The following is a 15,121-nucleotide window of genomic DNA, read 5'->3' on the forward strand; positions in this document are numbered from 1 at the left end:
CGCTGCCGCTCCCCGCACCACGGCCAGCGCACATTAATATTCACACATTCAGCACGCATGCACGCGCAGATATTCACGCAGAAATCTGCAGCGTCGGTCAGTCATCGCTGTGCGAGCGCCCGGCAATTTGTAATCACGGAGCCGTGAAGTGGTTTTTTTTTTTTTAAAGGAAGAGGAAGGGGGGGGGGGCTCGTATCGCCGCGCCTCCGTTATCAGCGGCGAGACGGCTCGCCCAAGCGGGAAAGAAGCCTCGAGCACCAATTGGGTCGAGGCTCAAAAGAAAGCCGTCTCCTGGTGTGGACCAATCAGTTTCAAGGACAATGCAAATGCCACGTGTTGTCTGTTGTTTGCATTCTGACCACAAGTATTGTGGTTAATGTAAAAAAAAAAAGTTTCAGTTTTGGTTGCCTATTGGGAGTTACCGCATCAGCGCTGTCAACCGCGGTTGCAAAGAAAACCCGCTCGCGATAAACCACCGGGCGTTAAAGCGCTCGCATCGTAGCAACCCCACGCCGCCCACTCGCTCGGCCCGTGTGCCCGCAAGCCCCCACCGCCAGCTTTGTTGGGAAGATTTTTTTTGGTTAAATTAGTTTGAAAATAAATCGAGGGGGGGAGGGAGGGAAACGCGCTGCGACCGATGACCTTGAAGATCCTCGCGCGCCACTCCGCAGAAGTCGCCCCCACGCTCTGCCGCCGTGAATCCAACACAGCCAGCAGGTTAACAAACTCGCGCACGCGATGACGATACCGTCACACTGAGAGGAAGGCGGGGAGGGTTGCCGCTGGGTAAGGTTTCAAGCGGCACGCACAATAACCCGCCCGCCGCCCCCCCAGACCCCCATCATCGCGACAGGAAATATTTGCTATGATTTAACTCGTTAGTCGGCCAGAAAACATCTTATGGCGTCGAGGGACTGCAGAGCTTTGGGGCAATTGTTGGTAGCGCTGCTCTCCCGCTCGTCTGTGGCCCTGTCTCGCGCGCCTCTGAGTTGCTCTCTTACTGTTCGAAACATCTCAACATATTGAGGACTGCAGAGCTCGGCTAACTGTTGGCGGCGCCGGCTCCGCACGGCCTGCAGGCTTACTGCCTTCCCCACACGCCCCTGTGGTTCCCCAGCGGTTGCGAGAGATGCCATCTGCGCGAACGGCGCCGACGCCACGTGTAAAGCTACAGGCATAATTTCAGAGTTGGATCCGAAGCTTTCGTGAGTGCAGGAATTACTCTCTGGTTCTTTCGGTAAAGTCACGTGGAAAATAAGATCGAATAACAATAGAAGACGACGCTTCTGATTGCAACACAAGCAACCATCATCAGGTTAAGCATGTTCTACCTGACTTTACCGAAAGAACCAAAGAGTAATACTGTGTAGGAACCTCCTGGTTACTACACCAGCAGCCCACAGGGGATCATTGTGTCCGTCCGTCTGTCGTGCATCCAAAAATGGGAGGGGTGGGGCTGGGTGGAGAGGGTGGGGAGGGGCTGGGTGGAGAGGGGTGGGGTGGGGCTGGGTGAAGAGGGGAGGGGTGGGGCTGGGAGGGGAGGGGCTGGTCACCCCGTGGTGCCCTTATAAAACTCAACGTTTAACCTACTCACGCCGGCTTGTGCCCGCCCTCACAGTCGGGCATATTGTGCGGAATGCACCACGTGGTGGTGCCGCCGTTGACCCTGCCCATTGACCGAGCAACCCAACGTTCCTACTACCAGCTCCCTCCGCAGGAGAACGTGTTTTCAGAGTTGTTTAAATGAAGGCTGTGCAGCGGTCCCTCGGTGTTTTACGATGCCATCGATTGACGATATTTCGACGAGCGATCCTTCCTTTATTGCGCGATGCATTTTCAATGAATGGCACGGTCTACGATGTCACGCAGACCTGCCAATTTCGGCCAATCGGAGCGCTCTTAAGTGGACTCGGCAGCAGACCTCGGCCAATCAGCGAGGCGCCCTTTTGTGAGAGTCTTGAGAGCAACCGGCTGATAGCTTTTCAACGTTCGATGTTGCGTTGGCTTCCGGTAACAGCTTTCCGAATAGTTTGTTGTTTTTTTATTCACTTCAAAGTTCAAGTAAGGTCAATAACAATGGCCCCTCAAATGAATGTGAGGAAAGACACGGAAGTGAGGGGAAACAAACATTCGCGTGCAAATTCAGCCAGGAAAGTGTTTTTTTTTTTTTTTAAAGAAAAGCACGGAAGAGCCTAATTAAGCAATCTTGATTCGATGCTTTCGCGACTCCAGGAATCCACGCTCTTTGATTCTTTCGCTAAAGTCACGTGGGGTTCAGCAGCTCCACTGCTGGATTTTTATTTTTATTTTTTTTTCCGCCCGAGGACGACCGCTTGTGTTGCGATATAGCCGATTAAAGCCTCCGACGAGCATTTCCGATATTCGATTTGCGACCACGTCGGTTCACGGTCGTTTTCGTGGAACCGATTAAATGTCGTTAAGTGAGGGAGCCGCTGTGTTTTAATGCGACGCACGTTGGAACGTCCACTTTAAACACCCGATAACAAAATCCAAGAGGAGATGCCGACCAAAGCGTTTCGCGCGGACTATCCATCCTACGTCCGATCGTAAGCAAACGTTCTTTCCGTGTGCACCAAGTAGTGATTCGCCTGAGACCGTCAACTCGCCACGCTAGAGAACCCAGTTCGATCACATCCCAGTCAATGTGAGGCTAAAGGGATCTATGGCAACGTATGGGGTGCTCTATGCGAGTCTACGGGTCTCTATGGGAATGTATGGGTTTCTGTGTAAGTCTATGGGTCTCTATGTGAGTCATTAGTGACTCGCCTGAGACCCTCAACTCGCCACGCTAGAGAACCCAGTTCGATCACATCCCGGTCAATGTGAGGCTAAAGGGATCTATGGCAACGTATGGGGTGCTCTATGCGAGTCTACGGGTCTCTATGGGAATGTATGGGTTTCTGTGTAAGTCTATGGGTCTCTATGTGAGTCATTAGTGACTCGCCTGAGACCCTCAACTCGCCACGCTAGAGAACCCAGTTCGATCACATCCCAGTCAATGTGAGGCTAAAGGGATCTATGGCAACGTATGGGGTGCTCTATGCGAGTCTACGGGTCTCTATGGGAATGTATGCGTTTCTGTGTAAGTCTATGGGTCTCTATGTGAGTCATTAGTGACTCGCCTGAGACCCTCAACTCGCCACGCTAGAGAACCCAGTTCGATCACATCCCAGTCAATGTGAGGCTAAAGGGATCTATGGCAACGTATGGGGTGCTCTATGCGAGTCTACGGGTCTCTATGGGAATGTATGGGTTTCTGTGTAAGTCTATGGGTCTCTATGTGAGTCATTAGTGACTCGCCTGAGACCCTCAACTCGCCACGCTAGAGAACCCAGTTCGATCACATCCCAGTCAATGTGAGGCTAAAGGGATCTATGGCAACGTATGGGGTGCTCTATGCGAGTCTACGGGTCTCTATGGGAATGTATGCGTTTCTGTGTAAGTCTATGGGTCTCTATGTGAGTCATTAGTGACTCGCCTGAGACCCTCAACTCGCCACGCTAGAGAACCCAGTTCGATCACATCCCAGTCAATGTGAGGCTAAAGGGATCTATGGCAACGTATGGGGGCTCAATGCGAGTCTACGGGTCTCTATGGGAATGTATGCGTTTCTGTGTAAGTCTATGGGTCTCTATGTGAGTCATTAGTGACTCGCCTGAGACCCATACTCTTTGGTTCTATTCGGTAAAGTCACGTAGGTAAAAAATAAAACAACCTACGTGACTTTACCGAATAGAACCAAAGAGTATGGATCCTTGCAGTCACGAAAGCTTCAAATCTAGAATCCCCTGAGACCCTCAACTCACCACGCTAGAGAACCCAGTTCGATCACATCCCGGTCAATGTGAGGCTAAAGCGATCTATGGCAACGTATGGGGGCTCAATGCGACTCTACGGGTCTATTTGACGTCTGGATTCGAACCCAGACTCTCAGCGGTGCCGGGCTAAGCGTCTCTGACCCTCCTGACCTCCCGAGCCACCCGGGGGCTACCTCCTCACCAAACTAGACGACGTGTTTATGCATATCGTTTATTGTTAAATTTGAATCACAGTTCCTATGATCACTGTTACATTTTTGATTTAAAGCTTTCGTGACTGCAGTAATTCATATTCTTAGCTCTTTCGGTAAAGTCACGTTGAAGGGAAACAATAAAATGATAAAATATATATAAAACAATAAAAATTCTCACAACGTTTCGATCATAACACAAACGGTCGTCATCAGGTGTGTCGGTTTGCATTAATTTATTTATTTTTAAACGGGGTTTTTTATAAATAAATACACCTGATGACGACCGTTTGTGTTATGGTCGAAACGTCGTGAGAATTATTATTGTTTCGTATATATTTTATTATTTTATTGTTTCCCTTCAACGTGACTTTATCGAAAGAGCTAAGATTATAACACTGTTACATTGTTTTTATAGCTTTATTTGGGTGATTTCGAAAACGTTTTGGTTTAGCCATATTTGTTTGTTGTAGTGCAGAATTAGACTGATAACTTTAATCTAAATCGTCTCATGGTTGTTATTGTTTGACTTGCATCTCACTGCGATTTTTGGAAGACTTTGCTGTTTTTTTTTCCTGGATTATTATGTTTGCGCGTAGTCACTTTAACATGTTTTCTTGTTCATGTTTTTGTTTGTTGCGGTTGCACACCGATTCAAGAGCCGAATTTTGGCTCACAGGGTTAAACCTAACAAATGAAATGAACTGAATAATTTTGACGACTCCTCGCAACCACTGCCAAAGGGCCTCTTCTCCATCGCTACGCCCGCATCCTCCCCCAATCTTGCTCAGTCTCCGCAAACGCAGGCGAGGATGGGGGGGGGGGGCGAGTCCCTCGCTGGCCCGGCCCCACGTCAGTGTGAAGGTAGATGGGCCGTGCCGCCAGGGGAATGCGCGGAGGGACCCCCACCCCCCCCCCACCCCCCCCCCCCCCCCCAGGGCTAGGATTGATCCGCCGGGTAAAATACCATTTGCGTCTGAGCTGAGATTTCATCAAGGACCCACCGCTGACCTCACGTGCCCGCCCCCCTCCCACTCCCACACGTCCCTCACCCCCTCCCACCACCCCGGTCCAGGTTCACCGGAAAGCCGTTGCCCATTTTCATCCCAACTGTGCCAACCGCCGGGGTCAGCGACGAGATGGACCGCCTGTTTCAGATCTCGCGGAGCGTTTGCAAAGCTTCTGCGTTCGAGAATGGCCCACGGAAGCGGATATCACGGAGTTACCGCCGAGATCCCTTGTGAACTCGGTCTAATTTGCATCTACGGGTCTCTATGCGAGTCTACGGGTCTCTATGTGTGTCTCCAGGTCTCTATGCGAGTCTATTGGTGTCTATGGGTCTCTTTGTGTGTCTATGGGTCTCTATGTGTGTCTCCAGGTCTCTATGCGAGTCTATTGGTGTCGATGTGAGTCTACTGGTGTCTGTGTGTGAATCTACAGGTCTCTATGTGAATCTACAGGTCTCTATATGAGTTTATGGGTCTCTATATGAGTTTATGGGTCTCTATGCTAGTTTACGGGTCTCTATGCAAGTCTATTGGTGTCTATGTGAGTCTATGGGTATCTTTGTGTGTCTATGGGTCTCTATGCGAGTCTACAGGTCTCTTTGCGAGTCTATTGGTGTCTATGTGAGTCTATTGGTCTCTATGTGAGTCTATTGGTGTCTATGTGAGTCTACGGGTCTCTATGTGAGTCTCCAGGTCTCTATGTGAGTCTCGAGGTCTCTATGCTAGTCTACGGGTCTCTTTGCGAGTCTATTGGTGTCGATGTGAGTCTACTGGTGTCTGCATGTGAATCTACAGGTCTCTATGTGAGTCTACGGGTCTCTATGTGTGTCTCGGTGAGAACGGCTCTCTGCATGAGTCACAGGTGACCGGGCCAAAACCATCAACTCACTGCACGTGAAAAATCCAGCTTGACCACAGGCGGCTGCAACCTGGATTCGAAACCCAGGATCTCAGCGGAGCCAAGCGAGCGTCTCTGACCTCCGAGCCAGCGGGCCACGTCTTACCTACGATCGTAATGTAGGGGGCAAGGCCAGGCTACCACTCGGACACATCGCCGCGTCAACGCACGGCGCACAAGACAGAATCGCCGAGCAGCGGCGGCAAGGCGGATGAGGAGGAGGGAGAAGGAGGGGTAGTGGGAGGAGTGTGCGGAGGATGAGGAGTGGGAGGATGAGAAGGAGCAGGAGGAGTGTGAGGAGGATGAGGTCAGGAGGAGGATGAGGAGCGGGAGGATGAGAAGGAGCAGGAGTGGGAGGAGTGTGAGGAGGATGAGGAGGTCAGGAGGAGGATGAAGAGGAGGATGAAGAGTGGGAGGATGAGGAGGATGAGGAGGGGGAGGAAGAGCAAAAGGAGGAAGAGGAGGCGGGCAGGGGGGCGGCACCTGTGAGGGCGAGTGCGGCTTGTGCGTGATCACGTCGGGCAGTCCTCCGTGCATCTGCTCCCACGCGTGCTGACCGCCTCCACCTCCTCCTCCACCTCCTCCGCCTCCTCCTCCTCCGCCGCCGCCGCCGCCGCCGCCGCCGCCGCTCCCGGCGGAGGGCGAGGAGGGGAAGCAAGCGGCGGCGGCGGCCGCGGCGGCGGCCCGCAGCGCCCGCGGCACGAACTCGGGCGCGAGCGGGTTGAGCACGTACGACTTCTTGAGCTCCACGCCGTCGAGCTCCGCGCGGATCTGCTCCAGCGTGGTGCCCTGCAGGCTGCCGCTGTCGTGGCACGCGCCGATGAAGCGCTCCCAGAGCTTCCTGCCGCCGGCGTTGGAACGTGGTGGTGGTGGTGGTGGTAGAGGGGGGGAGGGGGGGGGTGGCAGACGCTCAGCAACCCGTTGGCACGACCGGATGTCCAAATGATGGGGCCCACTTTGTTGCGCGATCATTTGTGGCCAGGTCGCTTCTGACAAATTGTGTTACTACCTCAGTGGGTTTTGCCTGGTAGGATGGGGAATGGTTTAGTGTTACTGTGTGCGTTTGTGTGATTTATTAACCTTTTTTCGTACTTTGCCGCACGACTATCGTGTACCGCTTGTTGTTGGAACGTTCTGAACCCGTGCCCCCCCCCCCCCTTGCCACCAACATCACCATCACCTAGTACGCGGTAGTAGTTGCGTTACATAATATAGGGGGTAAAGCAGGTACAAAAAAAAAGATCTCCCGTGTAGCCTTAACAGGCTGTAGGGGCAAGTGCTGTTAGCGAGCACCTATGAAGGCCGGCACGGCACACAAGGGGGTGGGTGGCCAGCACCACGCCCGGCCGCCTTTGTCTCCCCAGCGGCGATGTTTACACACCGCACCGGGTACTCATTTGAGGCTGAGTCGACCTAGGGGAGGCCCAGGACCGGTTCAGATAAATCGTCACCGGTGTTGGCCGTGAGCAGGAATCGAACCCGGGGCGCAGCACTTGCCCCAACAGCCTGCTACAGGCTATACGGGGGATCTTTGTCTTTTGTGCGGTTGGGCGAGGGGTTGGGAAGTTTACAAGATCAGGCATCAAACGATGCTGCTGCTGCTGCTGCTGGCGCCAAGCGTAACGACGACGTGAGGGTTGCGGAGCGAATTATTCCGCGCAGGAAGTCCGGCCCGCGAGCCCCCCCACAATCAACCCCCAGCGCCGTCAGAACCACTCTAACCAGCAGCGCCGTCACCCCGCCGGCAACCGGCACCATCGCCGTTCACCGTCGCTCTCACCAGCGTCCACCGCCGCCACGACTTTCATCAGCACTGCCACCATAAGCACTGTCGCCGCCACCCACCACTCTCACGACCAGTACGATCACCGGCACCACCACCAGCAGCATCATCGTCATCAGCACCACCGCCACCAGCGGCGCCACCCACCAAGCACCATCACCATCACCACCACTCTCACGACCAGTACGATCACCGGCACCACCACCAGCAGCATCATCGTCATCAGCACCACCGCCACCAGCGGCGCCACCCACCATCACCACCACCACCACCACTCTCACGACCAGTACGATCACCAGCACCACCACCAGCATCATCGTCATCAGCACCACCGCCACCAGCGGCGCCACCCACCAAGCACCATCACCACCACTCTCACGACCGGTACGATCACCGGCACCACCACCAGCATCATCGTCATCAGCGCTGCCACCACAAGCACCATCACCACCACCACCACCACTCTCACGACCGGTACGATCACCGGCACCACCACCACCACCAGCACCGGCCGCCACCAGCGCCGCCGCCGTCCTCCGCCGGCGAGGGTTGTCCGCTACCTGCACTTCCCGAGCGAGCAGAGCGCCACGGGGTCGCCCACGACGGCGAGCAGCGACTGCGCCCGCGTGATGGCCGTGTTGAGCAGCTTGGGGTCGGACAGGAAGCCCAGGTCCAGGTCGTCCAGGGGGTCCCGGCACTGTTCGGCGGACGCGCCGGCGCCCTCCCCCGTCGCCGCGACGACGAGCGCCGGCGCCACGGCCACGGCGCCGGTGTCCGCGCCGTGCCGCCGCGTGTGCCGCGTGCGTACCGTGCTCAGGAACAGCACGCGGAACTGCTTGCCTGCGGGCAAAAGGCAAGGACCCCCCCCCCGTAGAGCCCTCGCAAGACCGTCGGGGGGGGGGGGGGTCGGGCGCCGACGGAATTTCGGCACGGCGCGCGAGAGCGTGGGGGTGGCCGGCAGAGCGCCCGGCCGCCTTTGTCTCGCCAGCGGCGACGTTCACACATCGCACCGGGTACTTATTTGAGGTTGAGTCGACCTAGGGGTGGTGCAGGACCGGTTCAGATAAGCTATGGGAAAGCCCGGGACCGGTGAAGATAACGGTCACCGGTGTAGGCCATGAACAGGGATCGAACTCGGGTCGCCAGGTTCGCAGCGCAGCACGCGAACACCGGCACCACCACCGCGCTCCCTCGCTCACTCTCTCACTCTCTCTCTCTCGCACAGTGTCAAATAAAAATAGGTTTTATCCCTTCTGGCAATAATACAAGAGTCTGCGTTCAGATGTTCAAACACCAAATGAATACCTTTTTGCAAGGAATCAAGTTGCTACGTAAACCGCGCACAGTACTTTTAGTAAACAAGCACATCAACGCGCTCTGATAATGATATGTGATGCATTGTTAACGTAGAATTGAAGCTTTCGTGACTGCATAAATTGCTATACTCGTTGTTTTTTTTCGGTAGAGTCACGTGTGTGATTTATTATTTTAATATAATTTTCTACATACGTGACTTTACCGAAAAATCCAATGAGCATGATGCATTGTCTCTGAAACCGATTGGTCTACACCAGAGACGCCTTCTGTATGGCCGAGTCTCACGACCAGCGTCAGACCAGAGAACAACGGCAAGAGGCAACGCAGAAACTACGCGCAGAGAGAGATTCGAGTCGGGAGTCGAACTCCTGGGACCCTTGTCGCCACGACGACCGAGAGAGCGTCGCCGCGACGACCATGAGAGCGTCGCCGCGACGACCAAGAGAGCGTCGCCACGACGACCGAGAGAGCATCGCCACGACGACCGAGAGAGCGTCGCCACGACGACCGCGAGAGAGCGTCGCCACGACGACCGCGAGAGAGCGTCGCCGTGACGACCAAGAGAGCATCACCACGACGACCAAGAGAGCATCGCCACGACGACCAAGAGAACATCGCCACGACGACCGAGACAGCGTCGCCACGACGACCGCGAGAGAGTGTCGCCACGACGACCGCGAGAGAGCGTCGCCGTGACGACCAAGAGAGCGTCGCCGCGACGACCGAGAGAGAGCGTCATTGCGACGACCGAGAGGGCGTCGCGGCGACGACCGAGGGGGCGTCACCACGACGACCGCGAGGGCGTCGCCGTGACGACCTAGAGGGCGTCGCCGCGACGACCGTTTTGAGAGCGTTGCCGCGCCCACCTTGCACGTTGAGGACGCGCTCGACGCTGACGTCGTACAGCCGCTTCTTGCGCAGCTGCGAGCGGATGCGGAACACCTGGTCAGCGTACGGGGTCACGACCCCCACGCTGCCCTCGCCCAGTTTCCCCCACGCCACGGGCCACTTGCGGCACACCTCCTCCACGCGCTCCACCAGCTCAAACACCTGGCACACATGCACAGACACACGCAGGCAGAGACACACGCACGCAGAGACACACACACGCAGAGACGCACGCAGGCACAGACACACGCAGGCAGAGACGCACACACGCACAGACACACGCACGCAGAGACGCACCCACGCAGAGACACACACGCAGAGACGCACACACAGAGACGCACACACGCAGAGACGCACACGCGCAGAGACGCACACACGCAGAGACGCACACACGCAGAGACGCACACACGCAGAGACGCACACACGCAGAGACGCACACACGCAGAGACGCACACACACACACACGCAGAGACGCACACACGCAGAGACGCACACACACACACACGCAGGGACGCACACACGCAGGGACGCACACACGCAGGGACGCACACACAGAGACGCAGACACGCAGAGACGCAGAGACGCACACACAGAGACGCACACACAGAGACGCACACACGCAGAGACGCACACGCAGAGACGCACACACGCAGAGACGCACACACGCAGAGACGCACACACGCACACACACACGCAGAGACGCACACACGCACACGCACAGACGCACACACAGGGACAAGGTTAACGACAATCCTGCTGGCGGCGCAGTTTGTGGTGGTCATGGTGGTGGTGATGGTGGTGGTGGTGGTGATGATGGATGTTGGTGCTGGTGGTGGTACTTGTGATGGTGGTGGCAACAGTGGTGCAGAAAGTGGTTCTCCTGGCCGTGATGATGGTGTCGGTAGACTTGGTGGTTCTGTTGGTGGTGCTGTTGGTGGTACTCGTGGTGATGCTGTTGGTGGTGCTCGTGATGATGCTGTTGGTGGTGCTGTTGGTGGTGCTGTTGGGGGTGCTGTTGGTGGTGCTGTTGGTGGTACTCGTGGTGATGCTGTTGGTGGTGCTCGTGGTGATGCTGTTGGTGGTGCTGTTGGTGGTGCTGCTGTTGGTGGTGCTGCTGTTGGTGGTGCTGCTGTTGGAGGTGCTGTTGGTGGAGCTGTTGGTGGTGCTGCCGTTGGTGGTGCTGCTGGTGGTGCTGTTGGTGGTGCTGTTGGTGGTGCTGTTGGTGGTGCTGTTGGTGGTGCTGTTGGTGGTGCTGCCGTTGGTGGTGCTGCTGGTGGTGCTGTTGGGGGTGCTGTTCGGGGTGGTGCTGTTGGTGGTGCTCGTGGGGAGCGGCAGCGTAGCGATCAGCGCTACGCTGCCGGCGCCCCGAGTTCGATTCCCGCTCACGGTCAACATCGGTGACGATTATCTGAACCGGTCCTGCACCACCCCTAGGTCGACTCAACCTCAAATAAGTACCTGGTGCGGTGTGTAAACATCGCCACTGGGGAGACAAAGGCGGTCAGACGTGGTGCTGGCCACCCACCCCCTCGTGCACCACAGTGCCGGCCTTCATAGGTGCTGCTCGCTAACAGCACTTGCCCCAACAGTCTCCTAAGGCTACACGGGGGGGGGTCTTTTGTCTTTGGTGGTGTTGATGGCGTTGATGGTGAAGGGTACACCCCATTGCCACACCTCCGTGGGGTCGTGCAGATGTGGCCGAGCGGCTCGGAAAGGCAAAGCGTTGTGCCGGGCACCGCTGAGAACCTGGGTTCGTAGGCAGGTGTCAGCCACCCAACCACAGCCATTAAACCGGGTTCTCAAGCGTAGCATTGGAGCACCGATGCCCCACAGATTCGCACACACAGAGACCCATAGACTGCTCACACAGAGGACCCATAGATTCCTCACACAGAGACCCATAGACTCCTCACACAGAGACCCAAAAGGCATCACACAGAGACCCACAGACGTCTCGCGCAGAGACCCGTAGACTCCTCACACAGAGACCCATTGACCCACAAAGAAACCCATAGGCACACACAGAGACCCACAGACTTCTGACGCAGAGACCCATAGACTTGCACAGACCCATAGACTCACACAGACCCATAGATTCCTCACACAAAGACCCATAGATTCCTCACACAGAGACCCATAGGCGCACACGGAGACCCACAGACTTCTCACGCAGTGACCCATAGACTCTTCACACAGCGACCCATAGATTCCTCACTCAGAGACCCACAAAGAGACACACAGACTACTCAGATACCCCCCCCCACCCCGAGCATATCGAGCCCACTGCGCTGAACCCGGGTACATCTGTGGAAAAGAGCTTTATAGCCCATCGGATTCCTCCGGTGTGCATCGCGAATTCCCGAGCGTCACACCGGTGCCTCGGCGGCGAGGGAGGGGAGTTATAATTTTCTTTTTAAAACGCGGAAGCGGACGGGGCGCATGAACATATAAACTAAGAAGCCACTGAGCCGAGCCATCCTTTGATTGACCATCGCTTTGTTGAGTGAGTGATCGGGCGGGCGGGCGGGCGAGTCAGTCCCGGATGGTGGCAGGATTAGGAGCCCCTCCCCCCTCCCACCCCCCACAGCTCTCACGTCCGCCGGGCCCGTTCCTAAACCATTAAGTTGCCGCTCCGTCGCCGCCCACGCAATGTCAAGGCGGAGTGCACTGAAGCTCACCGCTGCCACAGCAAACATGTTAATGAAGCCGACGTGTTTACGGGTGAGCGCGATGCGTCTTGGCAGAGCGGGAACGTCGGTCACGGTGGGGAGGGTGGGGAGGGGCGGGGGATTGACGCCAAAATGCAATTAGCGGGCGACAGCGGGAGGAGTTCGTTACTTAAACGTTCGCGCTCGCGCTACGTGCCGCGGAGAGACGGTTGGCGCGCCGGACTGGCGATTCGCGGCTCGATGGGTTTCAACTAAAAACTGGCAAACTTTTTATTTTGCCCAGGCAAAGCCCACTGAGCGATGGAGCGGGCGGCTCTTTCTCGGAAGCGACCGGGGCCGCCACAAATGCTAGCCCGACGAAGTGGCCGCCCATCGTCGTCGTGATGATCATCACGCGGAAATGCATCGCGGTCAAATAACTCCAAACGCGCGTTTGGTTGTAAATGTGGAGGGGAAAAAAAACGGAGGACCCGGACAAAAATCCACGTGACCGCGGGGAAGAGAGAAAGACACGCAAACTCCAAATATACAGCAGCAGGTGTCAGGGTCGGGATCGAACCCACGACCTCCTGTACACCAGGCGAGGTAGTCAACATCTCCTAGCCAATAATAGGGGTTTTCCCCCTTTTTTCTGGCAACAAAACTGAAACCTTTTTACGAGGATTCATGTCTGCGAGGATTCATGTCCGCAGGTATTGTGGTTAATGCAGTGACACGAATCCTTGCAAAAAAGCTTTCAGTTTTGTTGCCAGAAAAAAAAGGGGGAAAAACCCCTATTATTATATTTTGGTACTGGCAAAGGAGGTCTAATGACGTTGATCTCCCAGCCACCGTGGCGCCCGTGCTTTGACCCAATCTTCCCGGCGCGGGAGTTGACAGAACCGTCTGTTTGAGTCGGTCGCTTAAAAACCCGGAGCACAGAGAGAGGGGAAAGACGGCAGAGGGACGGGAGGGAGACCGGCGAACGCGACGGGTGCCGAGGGGGCTTCGCGATTGACCGCGTCGGCGGCTTTCGCGGCGACCGGCGTCATCGTCCACAATCGCGCCGACCGCGCGTCCCGTCAGCCGGCGCCGTGCGTTGCGTCGCTCTCCAACGACGATGACAGCGGCGAGGGCGACGCCGCCGGGGCAGCGGCGCACTGGCAGCGCGAGTTCGTCGCGCTGCCGCCTTCATTGACATCGCCCGTGTCGGGTGGAAGAGCGGGAGGGGGGAGAGGAGGAGGAGGAGGTGGAGGAGGTGGAGGAGGTGGAGGAGGTGGAGGAGGTGGAGGAGGTGGAGGAGGTGGAGTTCACGACGAAAAAACATTCGACTCGCGCGATCTGAGACCCGAATAACGCAATCAAACAACGGAATCAAGACCCGAGGTGAAGGGGTGAGCGCAAGGGAGGCGAGGGGAGCGAAGCCGAGAGGGAGACGCAGGAGAGCGATCACAGGGGGGAGCGGGGGGGGGGGGGTGTAAATCAATCAGATTTTCTCCGAGACGTCGCATCGAGCGCCGGGGGAAGACGCAGCGGCAGCGTCAGCGTCAGCAGCAGCAGCAGCGGCAGCGTCAGCGTCAGCGTCAGCGTCAGCAGCAGCGGCAGCGTCAGCGTCAGCGTCAGCTTCCGCCGCGACTGCCGGCGTAGTTGCCGTGAGCTGGTTCTGCGCTCGAGGCTTCAGCGCGGCAGCCAAGAGTCGTCGCCTCCTGTGGGGCGCTGCGCTCTGGGGCTACGACAGCGACGACAGCCGCCCCCAGCGACGACAGCCGTCCCAGCCTAGACAGCCGTCCCCAGCTACAACAGCCGTCCCCAGCTACGACAGCCGTCCCAGCCTAGACAGCCGTCCCCAGCTACGACAGCCGTCCCCAACTACGACAGCCGTCCCAGCCTAGACAGCCGTCCCCAGCTACAACAGCCGTCCCCAGCTATGACAGCCGTCCCCAGCTACGACAGCCATCCCCAGCTATGACAGCCGTCCCCAGCTACGACAGCCGTCCCCAGCTATGACAGCCGTCCCCAGCTACGACAGCCGCCCCCAGCTATGACAGCCGTCCCCAGCTACGACAGCCGTCCCCAGCTATGACAGCTCTCCCAGCGACGACAGCCGCCCCCAGCTACGACAGCCGCCCCCATCTACAACAGCCGTCCCCAGCTACGACAGCCGCCCCCATCTATGACAGCCGCCCCCAACTACGACAGCCGCCCCCAACTACGACAGCTGCCCCCAGCGACGACAGCCGCCCCCAACTACGACAGCCGTACCCAGCTACAACAGCCGCCCACAGCGACGACAGCCGCCCCCAACTACGACAGCTGCCCCAGCTACGACAGCCGCCCCCATCTATGACAGCCGCCCCCATCTACAACAGCCGCCCCCAGCTACGACAGCCGCCCCCATCTATGACAGCCGCCCCCAACTACGACAGCCGCCCCCAGCTACGACAGCTGCCCCCAGCGCCGACAGCCGCCCCCAACTACGACAGCCGCCCCCAGCGAAGACAGCCGCCCCCAACTACGACAGCCGCCCCCAGCTATGACAGCCGCCCCCAT

At 57.2% G+C, this 15,121-nt stretch overlaps 1 protein-coding gene across 1 annotated transcript in view; it reads right to left on the reverse strand.

Annotated features, from left to right (window-relative positions):
• Positions 1-15,121, reverse strand: part of HELZ (helicase with zinc finger) — a 105,904-nt gene that overhangs the window by 36,603 nt on the left and 54,180 nt on the right. The window contains exons 18-20 of the mRNA XM_076052790.1: positions 9,902-10,085; positions 8,279-8,558; positions 6,419-6,776 (exon numbers count right to left, since the gene is read on the reverse strand). Coding sequence (XP_075908905.1) covers positions 6,419-6,776; positions 8,279-8,558; positions 9,902-10,085 — 822 coding nt within the window. The remainder of the gene's footprint in view (positions 1-6,418; positions 6,777-8,278; positions 8,559-9,901; positions 10,086-15,121) is intronic.

The sequence above is a fragment of the Petromyzon marinus genome, chromosome 58 (assembly GCF_048934315.1).
Source record: "Petromyzon marinus isolate PM22_M1 ecotype Great Lakes invasive population chromosome 58, UKy_Petmar_22M1.pri1.0, whole genome shotgun sequence".
Classification (NCBI taxonomy): domain Eukaryota; kingdom Metazoa; phylum Chordata; class Hyperoartia; order Petromyzontiformes; family Petromyzontidae; genus Petromyzon; species Petromyzon marinus.